Source organism: Neopsephotus bourkii, unplaced genomic scaffold (assembly GCF_033783945.1).
Source record: "Neopsephotus bourkii isolate Nb327-2 ecotype Australia unplaced genomic scaffold, CSIRO-AGI_Nbou_v1 NB_1650, whole genome shotgun sequence".
NCBI lineage: Eukaryota > Metazoa > Chordata > Aves > Psittaciformes > Psittacidae > Neopsephotus > Neopsephotus bourkii.
Genome location: NW_026902124.1, coordinates 19,903 through 34,298, shown reverse-complemented (window position 1 = coordinate 34,298; position 14,396 = coordinate 19,903). Strand labels below are relative to the sequence as shown.

The following is a 14,396-nucleotide window of genomic DNA, read 5'->3' as shown; positions in this document are numbered from 1 at the left end:
CGGTTCTATTCCAGCCTCCTACTCTGCACCACTAGTAGAAAGGCCTTTCTAGTTTTACTAATATGCAGTGAGATCTGTGAGCTACATACCATTCACAGGCATATCTAGTTTTCACCTTCGCCCGTTCAACAATGTCGTTAATACAACCAGCAACCACTCATACCATGTTTAGAAGAGCTATGTCATATACATTTCTGAGAAGTTTCACTCATACTTGCTATCCTCTTAACTTTAAAAGTTAAGCTAAAAATCCAGCATGAGTTGGTTTTGCTTAGTGTTGGGGCTTTCTTTTCAATTGGTTTCTAAACGACATATAACTATTTACACATGCACTTAATATGTTGCACGTAAAGTTCTCCCAGAAAGATGGGTGAAATGTTCCACCCCAACCACAAGTTTTCATAAATATTTTATTAGCTTCAGCCAGTTCCCTGCCCCCCCCCAAGTAATGAGAAATTCTAACTAAAATAACAACATTTCACCACCTTCAAAACTGACTCCAGCTATGCTTCACACAAGCATTTTAGAATCCAGCAGTGTCTAATTAGTAGCATACATTCTATGTTTTAGTGTTAAAATCAAGCCTGACAGAGGATTCTTGCAAGTACTGTTAACTACAGCAAGGTGGAATTTGGCTGTCATCTTACTTTGGAAGGATTAAGTAAATAGGCACCGCACAGAAGCATCCTCCAAACAGATCCAACAAGTTTTATAGAGTTAGTAACAATAAGTGATACTGAAACATTAGCAACAGTGTTCTCCATCTCAAATGAGGTTCTGATTTCACTTTGTTGGGTTTATTATTTTTCGAGGGATCAAATTCCACAGGACATTTTTCCTTCCTGCTTTTCTGTAAATTTCTGTTCTAGTTAGACATATATCAAGTGCTCCTGCTAGGTCAGACACAACAGCAGCTTTACTTTGGCTTGTAAAGCCATGTTTTTGAATCCTACAAGATGAAAAATTCTAGGTAGGGAGATAATTTTCTCCCTATCCAAACGCTACATATTTTCACACTGGACATGAGTTTTACACAGTTCACATTAAAAGGGAAAGGTGCCAAGGTACCTTAAGATACATTTTGTGATGTAAGGCTGCAAGATGAAAAAAAAGGCACATCATAGCCCAACACCTACAGTGAGTAGGGTATGATCATTCACAGTAAGATTTAGAAATTATTTAGATGCATGGTACTGACAATCACAACCATGCAAGCAAAGTAAAATACTAGCGCAAGAAAACACAATATTTACTCCAGAAGGTTTTTATGTAGGAAGTACTTAAAAAGAAAAAGCCCCACCCCAAAATATAGAAGGCAAGTTTTAAAGAAGAGTACAAAACCAGAAAGTTCAAGACAAGATAAAACTTATCTACTCCCAAAGTAAACTTCAGTCTTAGGCCATTAGTATATCTAAATACTATGAGAAAATGATCACAGTGCACAAATTGTTCTATTGCACATTTAACAAGAATGGTTAAACGTAAGCATATATTAATAAAAGTCATCATTTTGGAGCTTCAAACAACTCAGTTTTAAAACCAGATGCCTTCTATACTCAACACCCACAAAAGATACATATTTAACACTACTGAATAGCCTGCTCTTCCCAACAGAAAAAAAATCTCAGTGCTTATATTAATTGGCACTGATGGTCAATTTTTTGTTTGAGTACTATCCCTTTTCTATTGTTGTTTAGATGAGCTTCGGTCATGAGATAACAAAACTACTACTGTCTAGTATATCAATAAGTCTAGATGAGCTTTTCCCACCCTTATATAGGTGGCACCATCTAATGGCCATGCTATGATCTAATATTCATCCTAATCAAAGACAGCAGAGCTGAATGAGACATGCATCTGGTACAGAGACAGAAGCTTTCCATAAGTGCGACGTTTATACGTCTTCAAATAAAAGAGACTTCAAATGACAAATGCCCCACTGCATCACACACCATCAGTTGACATAGCCTAGTATTTTACCGCCTTTTTCTACTGTTGTTAGGTCCAGACACTTCCTACAGACTTTCCCTTATACAGAACAATTGGGAGCATTGGAAGAATATGGGACAGTGTAACTCTGCTTAACCATTTCAGTGTCTGTGTGTGGACCTATTGGCTGCTAGCTTGTCTAATCATTCCTGGAATCTGAGAATCATCTGCCTCTCCTACCTTCTAGGGCAGGAAATACTAGAAGTTCATTACCCACTGCATGAAATGCTTTTTTCCATAAACTTAAACCGATCTTCTACTCAATCTAGTGTTCCCTTGTTCTTTCACTGTAGGGTGTGATACATGACAGTCCAGCATTTGGTTTACTCACTATCTGTAGCCAGAGTTTTCTGTGAGCATTTGAATTTAACAAGTCTCCTTTTAGCATGTTTTATCTCCTCTTTTATGGACATAAATGTTTCCTGCTTCCCATTTTTTTAAATCTTATTTCTATTTTTCTATCCTATCCTTGCCTAGAACATTTTCTTGCTTGCATCTATTCTGCAGGAGGAAGGCAAGAAAGTAAGGGACACAAAGGGAAGACACTTCATTCTGCTTTTGTATGTACTTTGCCATAATTCTGAGAAACTGAAGGCCAGCTCTGTCATCAAGTCACTCAGATGCAGGCAGATCTTACATATACCATTTGTACAAGATCTGTCCCATAGCTCAAATCTCACTGATTAATAGACCTTAATGAAATAGATAATTTAAGTGCAGTGTCCTTTTAAGTTTCACACTTACCCTTGAAGGTCTTCCACTGTAGCTAGTTTATTCACCTCATTCTAAGAGAACTAGTAAGCTCACAGATGAAGGAAGGAAAGCAAAAAGATTAAAGTGCAAACGTGAGCTGCACAAAATATGCTATCTGCGGACTTGAAATAATTTTACTTCCATTCAAACAGAAAGTTTCTCTACTTTGCCAGCACTGTCACGGTGACGAAAGCTGGTGTGTTCACAGCACGCATTCAGAACGAAGCAAGGTTTAACAGCACGTGCTGTATGACTGAAAACAGTCATTGACAGACCCCTTTGATGATTGCTTAGAATATTTTAAAACAACTTGAGTGGGAGCTGCTGCTTTCCCAGAAGTCCATCAACAGCAAGTTTTGTACAAAACCAGATGTTAAGAAATTTCTGAAGAACTACAGCTGAGTGTGCAAGTCCATAAAAAGATGAGAAAAAGAGCAAGTCTAAAAACTAACTTTTATTTTAAACATTTAGGAGTGCACTGTATAGGATCTGCTGCAAGACAGATGAAATTTACACAAGTTACTTCCATTTACAGTTTAACATAGTAGGTCTTCTCTTCATAACGCAATGTTTACGCTTCACAACTTTTAGTTTCTGTTCTGGAATATTAATCAAGTTTTTTGGGGAGGCCCCCTCTTGAGTGATGATAGAAATTGTACCTTTCTTTGTAGGTGGCTCTTCTTCCACAGTAGGCCTATTTTCAAAGCAGCGTTTTCTTCCCACTCCCAGTACAGTATCTTCACAATCCTTGAACTGACTGCTTTCGATCACCTGGTTAGAGTTCTTTTCTGCCATTCTTTTAAGGATAGTTACAGCGTTGTCCTGTGTTAAAATAAGATCAATTACTTTTAGGTTTTAAAAAGTGAGCACTTAAAAAGCTTATTAATCTTTTATAACCAAGTATTTTTACAAAATTATCTAATATGTTTAGGGGTTGTAAGAGGAACAAATCAGTTATAGATCAGTTACTTAAATCAAAAGCAGGTGGCTTTCAGATACAGGGCAAAGCATTGTGCTTGTCTGAAGTACAGAAGCATAACAAGAAACTAGTAAACTACAGAATGCAAAACTTGCATGTAAGAGGAGTTTCCTTCCCATCTAAAGCAGTGTCCAGTGTCAAAAGAGTTGAATTCCTAATTTGTACAAACAGCAAATAGTCAGCTCTGTAAATTCATCACTTCCTTGTCATACTTGGAAGTAACTTAAAAGCCCAGTTAGACTGCATGTTTGATTAAGAATGAAGTTTTACTCTCAAGATGACAGAAGTAACAAGCCATGCTGGTTACCAAGGACCAATTATTCATCTTAAAGTACTTCCACAAAAAAAAAAAAAAAAGGAAATCTAGTCAGGCTGAGGTTTGTGGCCGTTTTAAGTTTCGCACCACACACTCTCCAGAAACACTGGACAGATTAGAGTCATCAAAACTCTTACACTCAGAACATTCACACTTTTGAATAGCTGAGTTGCTGTGGGACAATAAAGGGAGCAGAAGATTAAGTATATCAAAGCCTTAAGTTTATAGTGAAAGAGAGAAATGGGTCAGAGCCCCAGCTAAGTTTAATTTGAAGGGTTCTCAGAACTACTTCAGGTTACTGGACATCATGCTCAAAAAAAACCAAACCAAAACCAAAACCAAAAAACAAACCAACCCTAAATGCAGATTCTGATGTTTTGTTGTGTTTTTTTTTTTTTTTAAACCAGTATACATTTAGCCAAGCTAGTCTTGATATTCAGCAGGTGGTAGTAGACTAGGCAGTTGTAAGCTTTATTAATCACATCAAAAGCAGAGATACCCTGGCCAACCACTCCCAGGTAAAACTCTGTTCAATATATTCATATGCCCTCCCTTTAAAAGGGTGTGTGCATGGTGGAGGTGGTGGTGGGAGAAACACTGATTTTTCTTACTAATTTATGCAATCGCTACCCTTCTCACATTATTAACCTTTTGTTAAATAAAATTTGACTTTCTACTGCAACAAAACCTCCTTTTCTTCCTCTTCCAGTCAGGCAAATGTAAGGACAGTGACATAATCCCTCTATTCCTACTATTTAAGTCCTCCCACTTTGAGTTTAGTTTCCCCACCCCCACCCCCTTTTCCTTAGAGTGCCTTTTCAAAGTCTCACCTCCAGTTGCCCAGTAACTCCAGATCACTGCTTCTGAAAATTCCATTTCTCCGCACCCCCCACCCCCGCACACATTTCGCTGTAACTTTCCTTTCAATGCCAACTCACCTGCTACCATTCAAGCAAGCATCAATTCCTTACAGAAAAATTCAATTTTCTGAAATGGTTAAGCCAGTAGTTCTTTTCCTTGGGACTGGCATTTTAGTGTCAAGCAGTGATGATTCTTTTGCTGATTTCTGGCCAAATGACTGAACTTGAGGAAGAACAGATGCATCCAGAACAAAGACCTACCCAGAAAATAAAGAACAAAGCCACCAGTAATTTATTAAACCTTTACTGGCACTTTCCTATAGGCCTCCCGAGACTATCCTCTGTTCAGAGTCACTACTTAGACCAGTTCCCAGCTAGGGTACCAAAAAGTCACTTTATAATCTAACCCTTCTTTTGATCCTAGGAACACCAAGTTTCACAAGCTGAACAACCTACAAGAGGGTTGCCAACCCACACACCAACATATTTATTTTTCCTATACTTGGGGTTTCTAGTTGCATTACATAAATGTCATCCTACAAATTCTATTTTTTAAACAGCTGTATCACCCCTACAGTCTGCTCCTTCTGACGTTGTACTTAACCTGCTTAGACAAGCCCACATGCCAAAGGCCTGGACCTCCCTCAACCGGCCCACTGAAACCTCTATGGACACAAAGATGACCTTTCAAACTCTGGTGCTCAACCTATTTTATCAATATTTCAGGTGAGCAATATTCAAATTAAGACGGCAGTAGGACATGGGGAGCTAGAATTGCTCCTAAGAGGGAGCATATCATGACCACAGAAAAAAGTCTACCTAGCTCTCAGGGAATTTCTTCCCAATACAGCAAGTGTCTTGTTAGGCTGGACATTTTGTAGGAATTGCAGAATTTCAGCAAAGTGGTAAAGCCTGACTAAGAGTAATTAGAAGATATGATTGCAATGAGACAAAAATCCAGCAACTAAGTTTATTCTTACAAGTGAGAACACCTGCCCTTTAAATGCAAATCAGAAGTACTGAACACAAGATGAAATACTACACACTTACTTTTTGTGCAGTGGCTGAGAACTTTAGCACACTGAGTGTTTCATCATATGCTGACGCACACTGGCTTATATTTACTTTCATACAGATCTTCCTCTTTCCACTGAAGGATCCTTGGAAGTAGTGAGTTAACTTACTTTCCTGAAAGGGTATGTGCTGCTGTATCACAGTATCACAGTATGTTAGAGATTGGAAGGGACCTCAAAAGATCATCTAGTCCAATCCCCCTGCCGGAGCAGGAACACCTAGATAAGGTTACACAGGAACGTGTCCAGGCGGGTTACCTTCGAAGACAAAAGAACAGATGACCAGAAAGTTAATAATTTCCAGTTAGTGTCAGAGCTATGCAGTGTAACCCAAACACTTCAGTATTTATAAAAGTAGTCTTTAAATCAATTAAGGTTATTTTGGACTAGATACAGCTATTTGTGAAAAGATTGTGCGGCTGATGTGAACTGCTGCTTTAGCCATTGTCTCAGATCAGCTATAGCAATACATTTGGAGGGAACACTGAAACCAACAGCATGCTCAACACATATCACAATGTAGGTCACATGACCTCATGCTACCTCAAGCTATAGTCCACCTCTTTTCCTTTCCACGTTCATGGAAAGCATATACTTAGTTCTAGTCATGCAGTATCCAACACTACCAGAGACCTCTTACTCAGTATCCTGTCTCTGAAAACAGACAATTGCAAGAAAACAAGTATACATCAAGCACATGGAGATACTTTTCAGAACTTTTCCTAATCCCCAGCAGTTCAGCATTTCCAAAAATCAAAAGCTGTGACCCTGAACATAACAGCTGGTGATGGAGTTTTTTTATGGTAAGAATTTTTATGAGAATTCCTAATATATGACTAAAGACACTTGCCACCGAATAAGTTGCCTGCATTTTGGACACACAACAGCTATTCACAGTTATATGAACAGTAATGTAGAACTCAAGATAGTGACACTCCTGCCAGAATACATGTACAGCTCATAAGTAGCTTTGCTGCAGGACTGAAACAAAACTCCTTTAAGAAAGTTACTGCTTCCAATCCAGCTTGCAAAGGGGCACATATTAACATTTTAAGAGATCATGCTTTAGAGTATTTCTTCTATATTATTAAAATTCAGAGTTAAGAAAGAAAAACAAACCACATTCTAAATAGACTAACAGCTTGCAAGCAGCTGCCAACAGAAGCACACAGAAAATAGAGTTAGCTCTAAGGAATAATAGAAGGCTGAAAATCTGACTCTAACACAAGTTTAAAAAACTCTTTTGCAAAGTTTGTTGCATAAGCCAAGCTCAGAAGCAACTTAATTTGATAAAATCCATAACAGCATATCTAAAGGATGTCAGAATTTGAATGATATAAGGAACAAAACAAAGCAAGTTTAACAATAGCTTTCCTAGATCAACACAACTTTACAATATAGACTTTACAAGTCTACATATCTTTTCTACCAAAACCTTAGTGAGAGCATTGCCTATTTTAAACAATAGCTTTTAAATGTTCTAGGCAATATTTAAAATCCACAACCAGTCCGCAGTTCGTAAGAGGACTTACTTTGACTGTTGACAGTTCTTGAGTGAGTTAATACACTTGCCTAGAATCAGGAGGGAGGTGTTTATATTTCTACTCTCTTTCAATCTATCCCCTTCATTACGGGTCTTGGTACATCTTTCTGAACCAGCAAGATCACACAATGACAATCTGAAAGCAGATAAAGAAATCCACTTTATCCACCTTTGAGCATGAAGAAATTACATGCTTTTAAAAACACTTTCCTTAGATAAAGAATTTCTTGCTGCTTCCCTAAACAAGTTTCACACTACTGCCTGCCAAACTCTTTCCCAACAGGTTTCCCCTTCCCCCCCCAGTTCCTTCTGAGGACTTACATGAGTTCAGGAGTACAGCAGGCTAACTGAACCCTGTGTTGAATAGAGGGTACAAGATACAAAACAGCACTGCCACCTGATGGCTTGAGGTAGAGGACCAAGTACCATATGAATTTAGAAAGTGGGGAAAACTGTACGTGCATGAGGCTCTACCAGAGAGTTCTGGGTGTACAGTGCAGTACCAGCACATCAACGTGTAAGATAACTGACAACATCATAAAAGAGGGAGACTCAGCTCTGAACTTAGACTCATTGACTCGAATCACCTGCAGTGCTCCTGAATCTTCAATTTTCAATACTTTAACTGTGAATATGCTGTGACTAAAAGAAATTTAAATCAGTAGAGAAGTAAAAATATTTTTAGCCTCCACCACATCTGTTTAAAACACTGTTGCATCTGCCAACATATCTATGCATATACCCCACCAGATACAAACTTTCGAAGAGATACTTACGTAGCACTTATTTTCCTTTTTTCCTCAGACATTTAGGTAGAATAAGAGCCAAGTGCTTTTGCCTGAAGGAGACTATTTGATAGAACACTGTTAGGTTTAGTACATGTTCATCTTATTGAAGGATTGAATCCTTTTGGCTCAAAGCACTGATAAAGGATGCCAAACCCTAAATAGGGATATCTAGACCTTCTTCCTAAGCCTAGATATCTAGACCTTCTTAAAGCTTCTTCCCTAGACCTTCAAGCCATATTTTTGTTGCATGCTCTGCCCCACACACCATCCTATGCCCAGTGTTATTCAATGTTTCTCATCTCCTGCTGGAGTTAGCATTTAGTTTCGTGCTTGCAGTACTCTGCTGTTTCAACCCAGTTTTACAAGTCAAAAAGCTTCTCTAGAATCAGAAATCTGTACCCCCTGCAGACCTTTAGGAAGAACAAACATGATAAATTTGTAAATATCAACAAAAAGTAAGAAGGGCTTCAGAGATAACATATGCACACCAGGAGTAATACTGTTTGGCAATTTGCAATGTATTCCAATCACTTTTTACATACGAACAACCCTTGATGTCTTGAGCAAGGCGTAGAGTCCTTCTTTTCTTGTCATTTGATACAGGAATCAGGAGATCATAAAAACATTCATTGTAAATCTCAAAAACTGAAACCCAAACAGAAAACCACGTCATTTTTCACAGTTGGGCTAGACTGTTCCGAGTCTTTTAAGAGCTGTTCCAAATCTGGCAAGAACAAAGTATTACAAGTCAATATAGGCCTAGTAAAGTGAATTTCATTTTAAAAAATTAGTAAGTGAAAACTGAGCCTTCTAGAACATGTGTCGTAGACAAAAACAACTGAGATCCCCTCCCCCTTTATTAAGCATCACACGTTTACCCTACATAATTGCCAGAGACACTCTACCACTTCCTTTTCCACTTGCAAATTCTTTCAAACACACACAGCTTGCCTGGAATTATTCAAGTCTCTCCAGTATCTTTAGAAGATTGAATTAAATCAACAAGTACACTTCATTCTGACTTTTTAAAGCAAACCTGGGTAGTTTTTAAGTGCAAGAATTAGATTACATACAGTTACTCTAAAAGCCTGTCAGGACACCATTAGGGCCCACAGAATAAGTAGTACTGTTTTCTGCACAGATAACTTGCTTACTACCCAATTCACAGGCATATAAAAATGTCAAGTCGTCATTTTGTTATTAACATAGGCCATAAGTCAGTTATTGACCTGAAGAAAACTTCTTTGTGAGCTTCGATTACAATTCCTTAATATTAAACATACCCTTAGAATCAGCCGGTGCTTTGTTGGTGGTGCTATTTCGATGGTCTACCTATAAAAGAGAACAGACTTGAAGATGCATTGTTGACTACACCACCAGGTACTCCTGTAGTAGCTCTATTGTCCTACTAGATAAGAATGCAGCACAGCTGTAATATGCCAGTACAAAGACTCTGCCTACATATTATGCCTAGTGCACCAGTAGACTCCTGTTAAAAGGATTGTTCTTACTTTAATACTCATTCCTGACACCTCCGTTATGTAGGGCCTTATCACAGCATACAGCACTTCAGCTTGCTGAACCAGAAGAAAATGAGCCAGAGAAAAAGAGAGAGAAGTGAGAGCCCGCACAGAAACAGGGTTATTTAAACAGGATGATTTGCAGGAGTCCAGTTGCAGTTTACACATTACTCTTATCACAGCAAATGTAGAGTCCTGATTTTTTTTATTATTGGCATTTTGCTAATCCAGAATTCCTTATCTTGCAGTTTATTAGGTCAGCTCTCAGAAACAGGTAAGTGTAGAACATATATTCACTTAAGAAGTTAAGTGAGCAATTTATTGCTTTGTGATTCAACTGTGAAAGGTTTCTACAGCCTGTAATAAAGTCTAGGTCTTAGGAAGAGAACAAAAATCTTCTGTGCTGTTCAGTAAAAGAAAACCACAAGTCTAGAAAAGATCAAAGAACAAATCAGAGCTTATGAGGTTCATACACATGTACTCCATTCCCAGTTTTAGTTTTGGTTGAATGATTTTTGTTTAGAAACAGAACTGCCTAAGAGAGAGGGAAACAGGTGTGGTTTAAGTCAGTTTGGTTTTGTTTGTGTGTTAGGGTTTTTTTGGTTGGTTTGTTTGGGTTTTTTAATGTTTTGTCAAGGTTATATTTCACTTAAAGCTGGAATTCTATAAAGATATTCCTGAAATAGTTAAATAGTTAGGTAATCAAAACTTTTAGGTTTGAGCTTTATACATTAAAAATGCCCATAAAAATCTGCCTCTTAATATAGATACAAACTTTGCCACTGGAAAAGTCCAGTTAACTAAGATTAAAAAAAAAAAAAAAAAAGTCCCATACATTCCAAGACACAACAGCCAGAATACTTCATTATACCCCGGCATACCACTAGGGAGATAAATTAAGCATTTTCATTAAAGATTAAAAAAAATAAAAAACCACAATAATCCCTTCCTAGTTCAAATTGCCAGCATACACTCAGGTTTCTTATTCCATTCATTTCAGAATTAAAAACATCAAGACAAAGGGTATCCTTACATAAAATACAAATCCCCTATAACTGTAATGAGACTAAACAGCTTCAGGATTCCAGGCAGCTCATGAAACTGAGGTGTATTTCTGGACTATTCAACAGTGATCTGTTTAAGAAGGAAGCCCAGCAGAAACCCATTTTAATTCAAATCTTTAGAAGTCCACTGGCTTTATAGCTCTGCTGTTAAAAAAAAAAATAAATAAATAAAAATTGCTTCTTTTGAGGATACTTGCCAAACAAAGGGGGAACAACCTCAAAATCATTAATTTCAGTCAAGTACCCTGAAAGACAGTAATTCTTTAAAGGAGCAGACCTAGCAGCATCTCCACAGATGGGGATACTATTAGTGTTCAGTCCTTCTTAAGCATCAGCAGCCCTAGAGGATAAATTGTCAGGTGCCCAAGCTACAGGAAAACACACCCTTAAGTTTACATCCTACCAAGTATTCAGCTACAAGACAGAAACCCACAGGAAAACAGGGTTCATCAGCTCTACTGCCCACTTTACTGCTCATCCGAATAGCTGGCTGACAGCAAATAGATATGTCCATGCTTAAATACAATGTATTTCTATTGAGAAATGAACAGGGTAACACTGAGCTATCCAAAGATGTGCATACTCTTCAGTATAGGAAGAAGTGATTCTTTACCTCTTTTGTTAGGCGAAGTATTGAATTTTTAATAGCAATTTCTTCTCTCACTTGGTCTTCAGTCAGCTTTATATAATCTCTACAACAATGGGGTTTGAGATCCATTGCTGTGTATAACTTTCCTCGAATGCTTTTAAACAACATATCCATAGTCCTTGGCAGAATACCAACATCATCTTCTGTCCCTGAAGGCAACATACAAAAGAAAGATCCTAATTATTACTGGGACCAAGATAAACAGATAAATGAAGACAAAAATAAGAAATCTTAATCTCAAGGGATACATGAGGAATTTGGAGGCCACTTACAGCATCAAGCAGTAGGGTTTTGGTTGTTCATTTGTTTTCTCAATAGAACAGAAACATCATTAATTTTTTTGAAAGTATTCGGCTTTCAGCAAGTGCTTATGCTCTATACTTCTGACAATAAGGGGTAAAACATACAACAAAAAACTGCTGGGGTATTCTCATAAGCTTAGCCTTAAAGGAAAAAAAACAACCCAAACAAAAATACTACAACCAACAAGACACTTAGAGAACTGCAGTTTTTGAAATCACATTTCATAGGCTGTCTTCACTCACTCTCTCAAGGAAGTAATCCTGAAATACAAGTCATTACTGATCTCTCAGCTGTTGCCCTGTACTAATTCCACAGACCTGACAAAAGAAGTACTAGAAACCTTGTGGAAAGACACAGGCCTTTCCCTACCCCAGACCCTTTTCTCAGAGCATACTACTTTAGCTCCTGAAAGGCAAAAAGGAGTCAAATAGAAGATTTTGTGCACATTGGATTTTTCTGAATCCAGATGCAAGTTTAAGAAGGGTTCACTTAACTGATTTCTAAACCAGAGAGGATGTGATAGACTAGAAGAGAAACTACTGTTCTGTCTCAGACTCCGACAGCATTATCTTCCAGCCTCTGATAGTTTCTGCTACTCTTGAGACAGATGGGCTTCTAAGAGTTACAGCACTAGCTGCACCACATAAATCATAACTGATGTAAAAATCTAGGTAGCACTTAAAAACCAAGCCAAGAACTAAATAACATAGGAAATTAAAGTACTGTTGCCTTACGTTTATTTCTCATCATTGTCTCTCTCCTCTAATCATTTCTTGTTTATTGTGATGTCATTTGTTAGTCAACTTAACATGAACAAAGTAACACTCACTGGCAAACAATAAAGAGTCTTAAAAAAAGACACAAAAACCCAAACACTAGTCTAGTGTAGACTAACTTACATACCTTTCATATCCTGGTACACAGAAGCTATGTTTTCCTAACTCCCTCTCCTCCCTGACATTCTAGATACTTCAAAGGGAAAAGAAAACTCAAACAACTGGTTGAAATTATTCTAACCTTACAAATCACTATATGCTTACTTTAACTCTGGGAGGGACTCCATCTGTTGGCAGCTTAGCGATATTTGTAATGGAAGGGGGCTTGCAAAGGCTATTTATTAATATTCAAGATAAGCCAATGTCTAGGACCTACACTTTAAATAAAGTAAAAAGCTATAATATTTCTGCTAGAAGCAATGAGCACTCAAGAAAGAAATTTCATTCAAGGAGAACTCACATCTGCTTATACCTCAGAATGTGTAGGTTTTCCCAGCATTTGTAACACCATATGTAAAAATAAGGCAATTATATCCATCTAAGAAATCCTGCACAGGTTGCCTCATGGCACCTTCAAAGACTTCTTGAGTTGTTTCAGGTCCAAACACCTGAGCATAAATAAAATAAAGACATCTCTTGGTAAAGCAATCGTTAGAGGCTTCTAAAGAATCTTTTAAATATTATATATTTGTAAACTTAAAGACTATTGACAGTTTAAAAATCCAGTTTGCTTAGTACTAAATAATTTGAACCAAGTTTTTTCATGAATAAATTAAAAACATTTAAAGACAATTTACTTACTCTTGAAAAAGTGAACTTCTGTATCATCTGTCCAGCATTCTTTTCACTTAGTCGACTCAAAGAGTTTTGGGGGGCCTTCAGGATGACGCTTCTTGAGTCTTCAAGTGAAACACAGTCCTATTAAAAGGAAACATAATCAATGCAGGCATGAAAAGAACATAGAAAGCTGAACTTAGAGGGGAAAAAAACCACCCTACACATTTAAGGTATTTTTAAACTAATTAAATTTCACACCTGGAATTCATTCTCTCTTTCCAATGATGTAAATGGCCTAATACGCAGACAAACTTCTATGTGTCCCTTAGACTCCAAACTGCTCTTCTTAAGTAAAAAAAAAAAAAAAAAAAGTTAGAAATTTGTTAAGATTCTTTGGTAAGTAGCATGTTAAGGCAATTTTGTTTTCAACGGGCTATTCTGAACAGACTTATTTGAAGACATGGGAAGCACAAGTAATTAATTACATCAGTTTTTACAAGTGCTTAGGCCCCTGCAGAATGTCACTGTCATAACTTACAGTTATTAATCTAGCAGCACATGTATATAGGCTACATACAGGCCAACCAGATATCAAGAAAGAAACCCACAAAAACATTCCATGATTAAGCTGCTCTAAACTGGCAATTAGCCTCATTCATAGAAGACTGGTGCACGCTGCAAGGTACCAGTGCAGTGCCACAATACTTAGTCTAATCCTATGCATCTTCTCCAAATTCAAGACATACTAAAGATGCTTTTCATCTTCTATGTAGAGTTCTGATTACTGTTATAAATGAAAGGTCTAAACTCCTTTAAAAAGATAGCCAAATGCAAGCATCAAAGTTTTCTTACCTGGCTTGTATCTGAGCATGAAGAAACCAAAGAAAATTTAGTAGAGAGATCTGCTTTAATATCTTCCATGTATGCTGGTCCTGTTCTTTCAGGTGGCTCAATACTAGTAGTATAGGAGCATCTGAAGTCACTCATTATCCAGCATTAGTTCCAT

The 14,396-nt window shown here is 37.5% G+C and overlaps 1 protein-coding gene across 1 annotated transcript in view; it reads right to left on the bottom strand.

Moving 5' to 3' along the window:
- Window positions 1–14,396, bottom strand: part of LOC133223718 (kinesin-like protein KIF20B) — a 31,723-nt gene extending 17,327 nt beyond the window's left edge. Inside the window, 16 exon segments of the mRNA XM_061374673.1 lie at window positions 3,402–3,564; window positions 5,062–5,154; window positions 5,948–6,108; window positions 7,501–7,649; window positions 8,084–8,157; window positions 8,603–8,658; window positions 8,661–8,711; window positions 8,833–8,966; window positions 8,968–9,025; window positions 9,585–9,633; window positions 11,499–11,683; window positions 13,086–13,221; window positions 13,415–13,531; window positions 13,649–13,735; window positions 14,243–14,372; window positions 14,374–14,396. Coding sequence (XP_061230657.1) covers window positions 3,402–3,564; window positions 5,062–5,154; window positions 5,948–6,108; window positions 7,501–7,649; window positions 8,084–8,157; window positions 8,603–8,658; window positions 8,661–8,711; window positions 8,833–8,966; window positions 8,968–9,025; window positions 9,585–9,633; window positions 11,499–11,683; window positions 13,086–13,221; window positions 13,415–13,531; window positions 13,649–13,735; window positions 14,243–14,372; window positions 14,374–14,396 — 1,666 coding nt within the window.